This window comes from Rosa chinensis, chromosome 5 (assembly GCF_002994745.2).
Source record: "Rosa chinensis cultivar Old Blush chromosome 5, RchiOBHm-V2, whole genome shotgun sequence".
Classification (NCBI taxonomy): Eukaryota; Viridiplantae; Streptophyta; class Magnoliopsida; order Rosales; family Rosaceae; genus Rosa; species Rosa chinensis.
The window spans coordinates 68,885,148-68,900,167 of NC_037092.1; the positions used below are offsets into that span (position 1 = coordinate 68,885,148).

General features: G+C 36.6%; 1 protein-coding gene and 1 non-coding gene across 3 annotated transcripts; one reads left to right on the forward strand and one right to left on the reverse strand.

Annotated features, from left to right (window-relative positions):
- Nucleotides 1-1,279: 1,279 nt before the first annotated feature.
- LOC112164904 (probable histone H2B.1) lies at nt 1,280-10,841 on the forward strand. Of its 2 annotated transcripts, XM_040506399.1 has the most exons (2): nt 1,280-1,468; nt 10,235-10,841. In XM_040506399.1, exons 1-2 carry the CDS (start codon nt 1,370-1,372, stop codon nt 10,580-10,582), a joined length of 447 nt encoding a protein of 148 aa, XP_040362333.1. In that variant the 5' UTR covers nt 1,280-1,369; the 3' UTR covers nt 10,583-10,841. The 2 variants fall into 2 exon arrangements, with proteins under 2 accessions (XP_040362333.1, XP_024157026.1); XM_024301258.2 differs by lacking the exon at nt 1,280-1,468 and having other exon boundaries at nt 10,042-10,841.
- A 764-nt stretch (nt 10,842-11,605) lies between these two features.
- Nucleotides 11,606-11,820, reverse strand: LOC112168573. Its single transcript, XR_002924334.1, has one exon. It is a non-coding gene; the product is annotated as a small nucleolar RNA U3 (small nucleolar RNA).
- Nucleotides 11,821-15,020: the final 3,200 nt, after the last annotated feature.

A 15,020-nucleotide genomic window follows, 5' to 3' on the forward strand; every position in this document is an offset into this window, starting at 1 on the left:
AAACCTTTTGAGTTTTGATAATGCCGTTGATTGAGAACATTATTAACATGATGATTCGTTAATTTGTTGAACACCAAAATGAGGCCTTGAAATGTAGAACAATCCTCTATTATGTGTCAAAAACGGAAATGAGAAAGAAGCTAATGAGTACAGCCCACATGCAGGTTATTGAAATCGGAAATTCGATTTATTCGGTAAGGGACTACGACCTCGGTTGCAGAATTGATTTGGTTAACAAGACATGCACTTGCAGAAAATTTGAAATGGAGCAATTACCTTTTACCATGCCATGAAAACATGGCTATTATCCTCTGATACCATGAAAACATGGCTATTATAGGTGATGTGAGTTATAGATTTGCAGGTGAAGCTTAACGAAGAAGATCAGAAAAATTCCAAGAAAATTTTGACATAGTAATATCAGAGTTTTCTAATAATCTTCAGCTTAAACAATTCTTACACTGAAGAAAAACTACTGCCTTGGTAACTAAGAAAGTAACAGTTTAATCCTAACAAATTCAACAGCTGGCATACACTGATACACACAAGCAATGCCATGTGTCAGCAGAGCTATGAGCTATATGGATTCTCCTTGCCACATCATTTTGAAATTTCAATATATTTAAAAAAAAGATATCGAAATTGTAGTTCTAACTCATAAAATCTGGTCATTTCATAATGTTAAATCAAAACATGAAAACCAACAACATCAGGAGTCTAAACTGTTAACATGATCATTAAATATTGCTCCAACTCTTCATAGCCAAATTATAGAAGACCCTAAGAGCAAGTCCACCCTAAGAGTGTAGTATATCATTGGCATACAAAACGATGAGACATGGGTTAGCTGTTAGCACACTCATTTCTCTTTGTCGGATATTTATGTGAATATGTTTTACTTGGACAAATTTTTTTATCATTGTAGTGACATGGTCTTTACCACCTAATAAAAATTCATTACAAAATCAAAAGAAATATGTGAAAGAAAAAAAAATAACGAATAGCACCAGCAAAAGGCTAAATCCTTTTAATTTTTCCTCCAAATTTTCGTTTGTGACAACCAATCAATATTAAACTATTAATGTAATGGGTGGGAAACAATGGATCCGGAAACTGGGGCTCATTTTCATATTGGCGCTCCTCAATTCAAACTTAGCTAATCGTAGCCGTCAATAAGGAAGCACAATCTCACGGCCAGGCTCAGTGATCCGCGTGATATCCCATTGGCCAATAGCACGCGACCTCCCCGCATGTATAAAAGTCCCTCATCCTCAGTACAAGTCCTTCACAAAAAGAATCCCAATTACCAAATCGGATTTACAACCCTCAAGTTTCCCAATCCTAAATTTCACCCTCCTTCTCAAATCCAATGGCGCCCAAAGCTGAGAAGAAGCCCGCCGAGAAGAAGCCGGCAGAGGAGAAGAAGTCCACCGTCGCCGAGAAGGCCCCCGCCGAGAAGAAGCCCAAGGCCGGCAAGAAGCTCCCCAAGGAGGCCGGAGCCGCCGCCGGAGACAAGAAGAAGAAGAGGAACAAGAAGAGCGTGGAGACCTACAAGATCTACATCTTCAAGGTCCTCAAGCAGGTCCACCCTGACATCGGGATTTCCAGCAAGGCCATGGGCATCATGAACAGTTTCATCAACGACATCTTCGAGAAGCTGGCTCAGGAGTCGTCGAAGCTCGCAAGGTACAACAAGAAGCCGACGATTACTTCTCGGGAGATCCAGACTGCTGTCAGGCTTGTTCTTCCCGGTGAATTGGCCAAGCACGCCGTTTCTGAGGGGACCAAGGCTGTGACAAAGTTTACAAGCTCTTGAAGTGTTGTGGGTTCTAGATTGGCTTCGCTATCTACTTAGTTATCTGTTTAGATTTAGGGTTTGGGTCAACTAGTAGATATGTAATTGCTCTATTTTCCATGAAATGAAAGACGACGGTTTATGTAACATGGATTTTGTGCACTTTTGAATATTGGTATTGTGGTTTATACAGGCTTTTTTGACTGGATTGGATGGACCAATTGCCTGCCCATAAGTTGTCAGATAATCTGAATATGTTCGTAATAACCCAAATGATTGATTCAGTTGATTTTGAATTGATAATCTCTCTGAAATTAGATGGGATCTAAACTCGTTGATTTGGGATCTGTCATGGCTCCTTTAGTAGTGCCATCTTGAATTGATCATCATTCTAATTCAATTGCTTTGGATGTTTGTGTTGCTTGTTAACTTGCTTTCAAAAGGTCTATCGCTCTGTGATGGGTTTTTGTACTTCAAGGTTGATTAGGTTTTTTCTTTTTTTGGAAGTGGCTCAGTCCTCGTAGAAATGTGAAAGATTTGGGTAAATTGGTAAAACATGGAAGGGACTCGGGCGCGTATAGTCTAGATTCGGTTGGAGTTTGCAGTTTCAATTGGCGCCATATCCCCTTGTGTTTTTGGAGACATTTGGGTTTTGGGTTTAAGATTTGGAAAGTTTAATTAGGAAATTGGGGCCCCTTTTGTTAGTGTACGCGCAAATAACTGGGTTTAAAGACTTTTAAGTTTTGGAATATTTTCTATTGGCGCCGTAACTGAGTTTTAGGAGGGAACAGTTTGGGTTTAAGTTCTGGAAAATTTCATTTGGCGCCTTACCTTAGAAGTTAGTGGCAAATGGCAACATTTTGGGGTTCAGTTTTGGAACGATTGGGTGCAATTTCTTGTTAGAGTACGGGTCGGGTCACGTGTAGTCTAACTGTCTAACACAACATGTCTGAAGAGTAACTCCTATATATTGTCACTATTGTGCCCTGTGCCTTTTAACTAGAACCTACTCCAAAAGACTCACACCATTATTGTTGGAACTCATAATACTAATCTGATAATAAGCATGCATATCAAAGTGGACTTTTCATGTCAATAAGAACAAAATCTGAAATTAATCAAAATTGTGTATTTTTGTTTTGTGGGATCATTTATAAAGGAGGATGAGCATGTACAATAACAAAATAGACAATTAGTTTTCATCATGCATGCTCTGCATATGTAAAAATATTTTTTTTTTTGGAGAAAAAAATGTGATGAAATAAAACGATTATTTTTTAGAGAATATAATAGGAATTATAGGATTTTTTTTGTTTATTTCTCTTAATAAAAATATATTTTGTAATTATCATAATTATCTTTGAAATTTAATTAATTCTAACAAATTTTGAATCTTTTTATGATCATAAATTTTGGTTTTAAACTTTTAACTAACAACACCTCTTTTCTTTAGTCAATTTTTGTTTGAAAATTTTATTTTTTCGCTTTTCCAAAAAAATGACGTATGATCAGTAGCGAACCTACTAGTAAAGCCTGTAAGAGCAACTCCAACAATTTCTCTATAATTTATGTATTATAGGAAAGCAAAAGTCAAAGTTTTAGCCTCTTTTTCTTCTCCAACTCCACCATATTCCTTATTTTACAACAATCCCTAAAATCTCTATAATTCTTCCTTAAAATTTTAGAGATTGTTGTAAATTTAGGTAGGCCTCATCAAAAAGCCCGCGGATCAAGTGGGCCGATGGAGGCCCGCCGGCCCGCAGGGCTTTTGGCCCGGCCCGGCCCGTCAAAAAACCCGCAAAAGCCCGCCTTGGTGGGCCGATGGAGGCCCGCAAAAACCCGGCCCGGCCCATAGGCCCGGCCCGCCAAAAGCCCACTAGGCCCGGGCCGTAAAAGCCAGTAAAATATTATATATATATATATATATATAAATGTATATGTGTGTGTGTGTTTATATATATATATTAATATATATATATGTGTGTGTGTGTGTTATATATATATGTATATGTGTGTGTGTGTGTTTATATATATATATGTATGTGTGTGTGTGTGTGTTTGTAAATATATATATATATATATATATATATAGACACATATAGATATATATTTGTGTGTGTGTTTATATAGATATATATATATATATATAGTCATATAGATATATATATATATATATATCAATATATCATATATGTGTGTGTGTTTATATATATATGTGTGTGTGTGTGTGTGTTTATATATATATATAGAGAGAGAGATATAGATATATATATATATATATATATATATATATATATATATATCAACATATCATATATGTGTGTGTGTGTGTGTGTATATATATATATAGAGATATATATATATATATATATGTGTGTGTGTGTGTGTGTGTGTGTGTGTGTTTATATATATATATATATATATATATTAATATATATGTGTGTGTATATAGAGAGAGAGAGAGATATATATATATATATATAGATATATATATGTGTGTGTGTGTGTGTGGAAGTTCTTATACTATTATACTTCTATATAAAATATGTGCATATATATATTCTACATATCGGTTGACCAATCCGATCGGATTCAAAAATATGGTGAAATTGGCTAAATTTTTTACCACACTCATAATTTATTGTAATAAACTCATCCAACGGTCGGTTTTTCCATTTTCTTTGAATTGATAGGGGTTGCTCTTTGGAGTGTATGATATATAAATATAGTTTTATAAGAGTAACTACGTTTGACCTAGTTGATCGAATTCGAAACGAGAACCAAATTGGCTGGATTTTCTACAACCACCATAAAACATTACAATATCTCCATCGAGCGGTTGGTTTCTCCGAATTCATTTTCTACTTCATGGTTGCTTTAGAATGAACCTAAAAAATTTAAATGCAATGTATAAGTCATACAACTATAGGAATAAAATTGGTATAGACCAATGTATTTGTAATTAAAATTAATTTTTTTTTATCTTATGTCCACGCACATCCATTGATGGAATATATACAAACGTGATGTGAAAAAATAAGCACGTTTCGCAATTGTCACGGCATCGGTCAACCAATAAAATATATAAGTGACTACGGTTGACCAATCCGATCGGATTCGAAAATATGGTGAAATTGGCTAAATTTTTTACCATACTCATAATTTATTGTAATAAACTCATCCAACGGTCGGTTTTTCCATTTTCTTTGAATTGATAGGGGTTGCTCTTTGGAGTGTATGATATATAAATATAGGTTTATAAGAGTAACTACATTTGACCTAGTTGATCGAATTCGAAACGAGAACCAAATTGGCTGGATTTTCTACAACCACCATAAAACATTACAATCTCTCCATCGAGCGGTTGGTTTCTCCGAATTCATTTTCTACTTCATGGTTGCTTTAGAATGAATCTAAACAATTTAAATGCAATGTATAAGTCATACAACTATAGGAATAAAATTGGTAATTTAGTATAGACCAATGTGTTTGTAATTAAAATTAATTTTTTTTTTATCTTATGTCCACGCACATCCATTGATGGAATATATACAAACGTGATGTGAAAAAATAAGCACGTTTCGCAATTGTCACGGCATCGGTCAACCAATAAAATATATAAGTGACTACGGTTGACCAATCCGATCGGATTCGAAAATATGGTGAAATTGGCTAAATTTTTTACCACACTCATAATTTATTGTAATAAACTCATCCAACGGTCGGTTTTTCCATTTTCTTTAAATTGATAGGGGTTGCTCTTTGGAGTGTATGATATATAAATATAGATTTATATGAGTAACTACGTTTGATCTAGTTGATCGAATTCGAAACGATAACCAAATTGGCTGGATTTTCTACAATCACCATAAAACATTACAATCTCTCCATCGAGCGGTTGGTTTCTCCGAATTCATTTTCTACTTCATGGTTGCTTTAGAATGAACCTAAACAATTTAGATGCAATGCATAAGTCATACAACTTTAGGAATAAAATTGGTACAGACCAATGTATTTGTAATTAAAATTAATTTTTTTTTATCTAATGTCCACGCACATCCATTTAGGGGTGTGCAAAACAAGGTACAAACCGGCCAAACCGGTCAAAACCGACCGGTAAATATGGTTTGGTTAAGGTTTTTTAACTTTAAAAATTGAAAGCCGGTTCAATACCGAACCAAACCATTTATGAATTGAGTTGGTTTGGTTTCTCTTTTGCTTAAACCGCGGAACCCAAACCGACCGATATGTTTGAAATATAAAAAGAAAAAGTGTTAAATATAAATATATATATATATATATATATATATTCATTTGTCGAGTCGTTGTAAGTAATATCTAAATATCCAATTATAACTTTATTCTCAAATGATATACTACCATATCGAATCCAATGCCCAAAGGCCTAGAAATCTAATATATAATCGCTACGATTAATTTGATCCTCTCATATCACATATCTCAATCTCTCATTCTCTAACATTTAATACTACCATATTAAACTAGTATTTATAGCTAAGCCATCAAATAATTCAATCACTCTGAATCTATTCTAGATTTTGGTTTTTGAATATTATTTTTGGATTTAATTATTGTATTTTAAATTTAGATTATGCTTATTTAATATAATTTTTATTATTTAGATTGAATTTAACTAGATTTTTTTTTCATAAATAGTATGTTAATATAATATAGGTTAAAACCGCCTAACCGACCGACCCAAACCATCTTTAATTGGATTGGATTGGATCGGGTTAAGGTTTTTTTTTTTAATGATCGGTTGTCCAAAATGCTTAAACCGCTCACTTTAGTATAGAGACGGTTTAGAGTCAAAACCGAACCAACCCAATCCGTGTGCAGCCTTACATCCATTGATGGAATATATACAAACGTGATGTGAAAAAATAAGCACGTTTCGCGGTTGTCACGGCATCGATCAACCAATAAAACATATAAGTGACTACGGTTGACCAATCCGATCGGATTCGAAAATATGGTGAAATTGGCTAAATTTTTTACCACACTCATAATTTATTGTAATAAACTCATCCAACGGTCGGTTTTTCCATTTTCTTTGAATTGATAGGGGTTGCTCTTTGGAGTGTATGATATATAAATATAGGTTTATAAGAGTAACTACGTTTGACCTAGTTGATCGAATTCGAAACGTGAACCAAATTGGCTGGATTTTCTACAACCACCATAAAACATTACAATCTCTCCATCAAGCGGTTGGTTTCTCCGAATTCATTTTCCACTTCATGGTTGCTTTAGAATGAACCTAAACAATTTAAATGCAATGTATAAGTCATATAACTTTAGGAATAAAATTGGTATAGTCCAATGTGTTTGTAATTAAAATTAATTTTTTTTATCTTATGTCCACGCACATCCATCGATGGAATATATACAAACGTGATGTGAAAAAATAAGCACGTTTCGCGGTTGCCACGGCATCGGTCAACCAATAAAACATATAAGTGACTACGGTTGACCAATCCGATCGGATTAAAAAATATGGTGAAATTGGCTAAATTTTTTACCACACTCATAATTTATTGTAATAAACTCATCCAACGGTCGGTTTCTCATTTTCTTTGAATTGCTATATGTAGCTCTTTGGAGTGTATGATGTATAAATATAGATTTATAAAAAATTAGTGTCTTTAAAAATTTATTTATCAACAAATTAGTATCTATATATAAATATATATTTTTTTGGGTACAATATAGTTATATAGATTATTATCTTTGGTTGTATTTGATCATTATCCATTGAATTTCCAAAGCTTGATTAAAAAAAAAAAAACTTGTGTCTTTAAATATTTATTTATAAATAAAGCCCGCAAGGCCCGGCCCAAAAAAGCCCGCAAGGCCAAGCCCGGCCCGGCCCGAAAAAGCCCGCAAGGCCCGCTTTATATGGACGGGCTTGGATCTTTTGATTTTTAATAAAGCCCGGCCCGGCCCGCAATTATTTAAAAATATAGCAAGACCCGGCCCGGCCCGTTGACGACCCCTAAATTTAGGGAATTTGGTTTTCTTTCTCCTCACTTTCCCTAAAATGAGGATAGTTATAGGGAATCTGTTGGAGCAAAAGAAGCTTATTTTTTCCTAAAATAGAGAAAAATCAAAATATAGGGAAGCTGTTGGAGTTGCTTTAAATGTTTCTCTCATCCTTTTATAATTGCTTATATAATCTACAATAAAGAGAAATAGTTCTATAATTTAATGAGTTGACCCACCAAAACAATTAATATTCAGTATCAACAACAAAAATAATAGAAGAAATCCGTCAAAGTTTTCTAGTTTTCATTTGTAAAAGTCAGAGTTTTCAAAAACTAAACATAAATCCTTAAATATTTATTACTTAGTTTTTTTTCTTTAATCAAATCAATTCTCATTCAACTCAAGCGAGAATGACACGGATACATACATTCTCTTGCCAACTTTGTTGACAAGTCTAGGATGTGGCATACTAGCACAACTCATTAGACAACCAATGCTCACTTATTTAAAAGAGGGCCTATACACTATGAGAAAAAAAAACATAGTAAATAGGCTAGGTCTAATAAAACTTAAATTTTAGCAAAAACACAGGTGCACAGGAGTGCTTAGAAGCCCAAGACCCGGACTGGCAAGCCCTAACGAAAGCCCAGCTTCATCCGATCTCCACAACTTGCACATCGCTCATATGCCGACAGCTACCCACCTTGCCGTAGACCACCACCGCGAGCTGTCATCCTGCCTCAAGAAAGACCATTGTCATGCTTCGCCAGCAAGAGGTCCCTTGCACCATAGGTAGATCCAGGGAAGAATCCCCTTACATCCAAGCCGAAAGAAGCCTCATCAACGGTGCCCCAACAGCCGCCACCGCCATCTGGGACCGAACCCATTTCGCCGTCACCCTCATCTTTCCTGAATCAGTGAGCACAAAGCTAGTCCAACGCCGCTTCAACCCGAAAAATCCAAAAACCCTTGCTGCCAAACCGCAAGCAAAGCAAAATCAGAGGTCAATGGACCATATTCCTTCCATCACCCGTTTGGCAGCATCACCATGTCGACGACGCCATCAAACAAGAAGGAAATTGCTGAAAGTTGGCCTCGGATTGGCTGCCTCTATTCATTCATTTCATTATCCACAGAGAGAGCAGAGTGTGTTGGGAAAAAGTCCCTAAAAATTTAATACTTAGGAGTGCTAATAGTTGAATATGTATTAAATTTAGAGACAATTGAAAAGGAAAATTAAATTAAAATTTCGACTCCCCTAAACTTTAAACCTTGATTTCACCCATGTATATGAGGTTAATTGGCGATTACAATATATAATCTCCTTACACTCACGAGACGTAAATAGAGGAAAATTAGTGTATTATTGTAACCTGATGTTGCTTTTGGATGAAGATAGTCACTTTTCAAGAGAAAACTTTAAATTACAAAATTTATATCGTAACTGGAGTGGTGATGAATGACTGAATGAGATGATCATGCATTTGGGGTGGTGGCAACCGGCAACGAGTGTCGTAGCAGTAGTGAATACTGATGATCAACAATGAATACTACAACTTCCATATAAAAAAAAAAAAAAAAAAAACTACAACGACGAAGGTGGGAGTGGTGGTTGTTGCAACCGGAGCGGTGGTAGTTGAGATGATAATGCACTTGTGAAGCGGTAGCTTTGATGATCAACAATGAAAACAATAACAATGATTGTGGAGTAGTGGTTGTGTGGAGGGTGAAAATGGGACAGTGGTAGGAGCGGCGAAGATAGTGTTGTAAATACAACACAATGAAAGTTATGTTCAATGACAAACTCAAGATTTTGTTCTCTAATACTTGCATGAACCAATATAGGTGAAAAATATAAAAAATATGGTATCCATTTCCGAGATTAGAAAAAAAGAAAAACGAAGCTACAACCATCACAGCTAGGACTAGTGGTTGATGAAGACGTGCAAATATTATTATTTCATAGAACATAATTTCTTCAGCTCTAAGGCTCCAAGCATTTGTTTTTGATCTAAAGATTACGAAGCACATTTGACTGTTACAAAAAATACATGCTGTTCGTTTCAAAAAGGAAAAAGAAAAAAAGAAAATACATGATGTCATCTAATCTCAGCCGTCGCTTCCGAAACTTTTCCTAGACAAATGAACGGGCGTGCTCTACCCACTTCAGCGATCCGCGCGAAATTCCATTAGCCAATAGAACGCGACCACCCCACATATATAAATCTCATCTTTCTCAATGCTCAGTCCTCAAGAAAAAAGTATATCCCAATTCCCAAATCGATTACGCCAACTCTCCCGAATTCCCCAAACCCTCAATCCCACTCTTTCTCAAATCCAATGGCGCCCAAAGCCGAGAAGAAGCCCGCTGAGAAGAAGCCGGCCGAGAAGGCCCCCGCCGCCGAGAAGGCTCCTGCTGAGAAGAAGCCCAAGGCCGGCAAGAAGCTCCCCAAGGAGGCCGGAGCCGCCGCCGGAGACAAGAAGAAGAAGAGGAACAAGAAGAGCGTGGAGACCTACAAGATCTACATCTTCAAGGTCCTCAAGCAGGTCCACCCTGACATCGGAATCTCCAGCAAGGCCATGGGCATCATGAACAGCTTCATCAACGACATCTTCGAGAAGCTCGCTCAGGAGTCGTCGAGGCTTGCGAGGTACAACAAGAAGCCGACGATTACTTCTCGGGAGATCCAGACCGCTGTGAGGCTTGTGCTTCCTGGTGAATTGGCCAAGCACGCCGTCTCTGAGGGGACTAAGGCGGTCACCAAGTTTACCAGCTCTTGAAGAATTTGGGTTTGCGGATTGGTTTCGATCGGGCCCTGTGTGCTTAGGCTTAGGGTTTTAAATTAGTGGTAAATTTTTATTTTCGTTTATGGATGGATCTGCTCGATCCGTAGTGAATGAAATACGGCGGTTCATAAATGTTGCTCGTGTCTAACTTGGGTTCGATTAAGATTTTCTGCCTGTATGGTTAATTTGTGATTGAAACAAATAACTCTTTCAAACTAATCTGATTGCTGTTGCAACTATGAGTTTTTGTTCATTCTGGGTTTTATCCTCCGATATGTTAAAACTCTGCTCTTAATTTTACGATGGCATTGGATGACTTGGTTCTCAGTTTGTTCAATTCAGCAATACAGTCCTAGCAATTGGGTCATCACAGAAGTTTCTGCTTTCGAGTTTCAGTTATGATTTGAATACATTAACCTCGGATAATGAATTTGGGCATTAAGTAATGTTATAATTGTGATTTTACATCTACAAATTCTGTGACCTCAAATCCCAATTGTCAGAAGTGATGACCGTAAATCCCAAGTGTCAATTCTGCAATCCATATTGATCAAGGTGGATTCCATCTTGTAGTCACAACAATTTAGAACTCTCCTCCTTACTTTCTATCCTGTTCTGAACAATGTAAATTAGTATGATTTACTGAAACTCGGGAAGTTCTTTGAGCTGTATGTTCATTTTTATCTTTTATAATACAAATCTGATTTCACAGCAGGATTTCCTGAGTGTACGATCTTTGAAGCATGATCGAACTTATTTACTACCGAATTCAGTACAGCGTTTGCTACCTATCTCATTGGAACAAGACTGCCTTCTACTTCAGAGTTGGAGTAACACCTCTACTTCTATAACTTCTAGACTGTTGTTTCTCCATTGGTTACACTTTACTCCTTGATGTGTAGACATGCCGAATATGATAACACTTGGCACTGTTGTTTATCTATCGTCTAAAAATTAGGAAATTTTGCATATAAGAGTAGTGCAGAATTAAGAAGGGAAAGATGATAAAAAAGAGGGAACCTGTCAGACAGCCAAGCGACCACCCCAGACTTGGGGGGACCCAAGCTGAGAACGATCATCTACAGCCATGGTGACCCGAAGATCACCAGCCGTTAATCACGCTCTGATCGCATGGCTATGATTCATCCACCAGGTTTAAATTCCTGTCTCCTTAGAAGTCAAGGACACAGAGGTACGATCCTATAGAACAGATCCTGTTCAAGTAAGGTCGTGAGCTATGCACACGTGCCTCTATATTTAAACGGCACAACGCTTCACTTGTTTTCGATGTGGGAGTTTTTCCTTCACCAATGCTCCTGACTTGGGACTTGCTCTCTTTGCAATGAGCCGTATTGCATTACTCATATGATATGGCATTAAATCCCACTCTCCACTTAACTTGGGCTGATACATTCCAATGAATTCATAATTGCCGGGGTTATATATTCTTTGCGCTGAAACTGAAGGGTATCATTGGAGGCAGACTCGTCCAAATGGGGTTTCCTGACACCATCTTGTATGATGTTTCATTGCTTTGTTAAGACCAAATATGGTTCATCGGTGGATATGTAACCTTTCTTTTAGTGATGATATCAGTTTTAAAAACTCCTCTAATCAATTTTGATTCTTCTCCTCAGCTCCAGACTCGAGCCCCAAGATAAGAAAAATAAAAGAACTATAGCATGAACGTAAATCAATTCATCCTTGTCGTTCTGGTATTGTTTTCGTCTAATTAGTGGAAAAAGAGGAGTAATAGTGCTTAGAACTTCTGTTTCTGCATCTAATTTGTGATGAAAACTTTCTCATTCCTAAATCTACTCTCTATGGTTATGACTTTTGATACTCTCTCTCTCTCTCTCTCAAAAATGTAATTCATATATGTAGGGAGATTCTCATCGTGGTCAAAGTCCTTTGCTGTGCCTGTTCTCATGTTCATCGTTTCCTCTCTCAATCTTTCAGATCTTTCTACAATGTGGCTACAGCCAGTGCAGGACTAGTGGGGGCCACTGCCCCCAGTAAAATCATGAATTTTGTTGACTGAGCTTCTTGTCCTCAACTAGAGCACCGAAGATATATATAGGGGAAAAAACGCAATACTTGGACCAAAATCAGTTCATCATTGTCTTTCGTATTGTCTTGCGTCTAATTAGTAAAGAGAAGCGAGTATTAGTGCTTCGATTAGGAGCTCAAAACTTTTGTTGCTTCAATATTTTTCCGGTCAAATGCTAGAGATCCTAAATTTTCATTTGCTATTGTACGAGAAAAGTAAACAATATCATTTGAAGCGTAAGTTCATTTTAGCATCATATGAACTTCGAAGTGGGAGTTGGTAAAACAACAACATTTCAAACAATATCATTTGAAGTGCAAGTGAGTACTGATAAAAACATGGATATATTTTAAGTGAAGAAACGAAATGTTCATATCTCCTATTGGTCTGGTTAAAGGTGGAAACAGCTTGGGGACGGGTTGGGAAAAAAATAGATAATTAAAAAAGAATGGCTGCAGAAAAATGCGAAGAATTTGATGCATCTTAGTTCTGTTCTGGATTCCTTATACCTTTGGTTTGATACATTATAATGTTATCGCCGGAGCCCTACTCATGGCGACCTGCTCGAGTTGGGGAAAGCTGTAAGCATTATTGCGGGTCAGTCTATTGGAGAACCGGGCACTCAATTAAGAACTTTTATACAGGTGGAGTATTCACAGGGGGTACTGCAGAACATGTACGATCCCCTTCTCATGGAAAAATAAAATTCAAGTATAATTAGGTTCTAGATGCATTTGTTGTCTATATTTTGAGAATATCAGTGATTTGATACATCTTAGTTTTTTATTGGATTCTTGATACCTTAATTTGGTTTGATACATTACTATAGTATAACTGAATTTGTCAGACAAATTAAATTGATCTGTTACTTTGCAAATGTAACGCTAAGGCAGACTGAAGTCAGATTTGAAGTATCTTTACATTGATATTGTGTATTTGATGAAGTGTACAATGGCTGTTGCCTGTTCCAAAATGGGTTATGTTATACCAGAACCAAGACATGTACAAATGAGATTTAGAAATGATGCAAGTTAGTAGGAAGTCTGTACATAGCACTTATGTAATTGGTTTACACGTCGATAATATGTTGTAGGAATGTGGTGACTGAAGATATCATGATCGATAGATAATGAAGAGTGCAATATATGCTGTGTCTCCTTTGTAATTCACGATTAGGTGGGAAACATGTAAGATGGATTAATCTCTTATATCTTTTCACATAAAGAATTCAATCCATTATTGTATGGACTCTGACAAATGATACATATTAGCTCCTACTTGGCCCTAGGATTGAAGCTGTTTAGGGGAGTCAGAGAACAACAGTACTATGTGGTTTTTTTTTTTTTTTTTTTAATACAAAAAAGAAGAGAAAAAGGAATCTGTGCGTCCAAACAGAGCGGACACTGGAGGTGACTCTCAAGGCCGGTGACGGGACTCTCTCCTCCATTGCCGCCACAACACCATCAATCTCAACAGCTACGACGCAGCCTCAGGTAGAGTGAAAACAACAGCCAATGTCAGAGGATGAAGGGTCTCTTCAAGTTAAAGCCCCGCACGCCGACTGATGTTGTCTGTCAGATCCGCGATCTCCTCATCTACGACCATTACGTTCCTTCCCGCTAGAGCAAGCTCGAGGACAAGATGATAGAGTTTTATAAAAACATTAGGGAGTTGAAGTGCACTATCTATGACAATAATGAATCAGAGCTTGTTTCGGAAGCTTGTGCGCAATTGACACAGGAGTTTTTGAGAGAAAATATGATTTGGCTTCTAATTATCTTATATAGCATTCAATTCTCTCTAAACTTTTCTAAATTTTTAATTCTCTCCAATATTTCACTTTCATTTTATGTACTAACTTTCTTTGTTGCACCCATGGATTATCAATTTTTGGGTAGAATTAGAGCTTCAGAGTCTAATAGCAAGATCCATTATTGTTTATGTGATATACTCACACACAAAACTTACCTAGGAGGCTAGGATGGATTAGTGTGCAAGAGCAGAGAAAGCATGAAACTTGTAGTTGTTAGACTGCATATTAGACTATTGGTAAAATTTAGTAAAACATCACTGCTAAGAAAATTACTAAAGACGTGTAATATACACACACACATTGTCAAATAGTCTTTTTGAGGGCCCTTTCCAAAGTCATTTGTCCTCCATGTGAATTGGAGGTTAAATTTCACATGAACGTGAGATCCAAAGTTGCATTCTATGATCAATGCTAATCAAATGACAACATGATCGATGCTGTTTGGAACTAAGAATTATGCCATATTCAGAACTTGCACGATTGAACAAAACAAGATTTTGATTCACAAACTGGAATGGAAATATTGGAGACATATTTTCTTGCATACTAATTATGCATTCGAAGAACAA

Excerpts from the sequence above, each read along its gene's own strand:
- LOC112164904 (XM_040506399.1), top strand. The coding sequence starts at position 1,370 with ATGGCGCCCAAAGCTGAGAAGAAGCCCGCCGAGAAGAAGCCGGCAGAG. Across the intron at positions 1,469-10,234 it reads CCGCCGAGAAGAAGCCCAAG|GCCGGCAAGAAGCTCCCCAA; the intron begins GCCGGCAAGAAG and ends AAGAAGCCCAAG.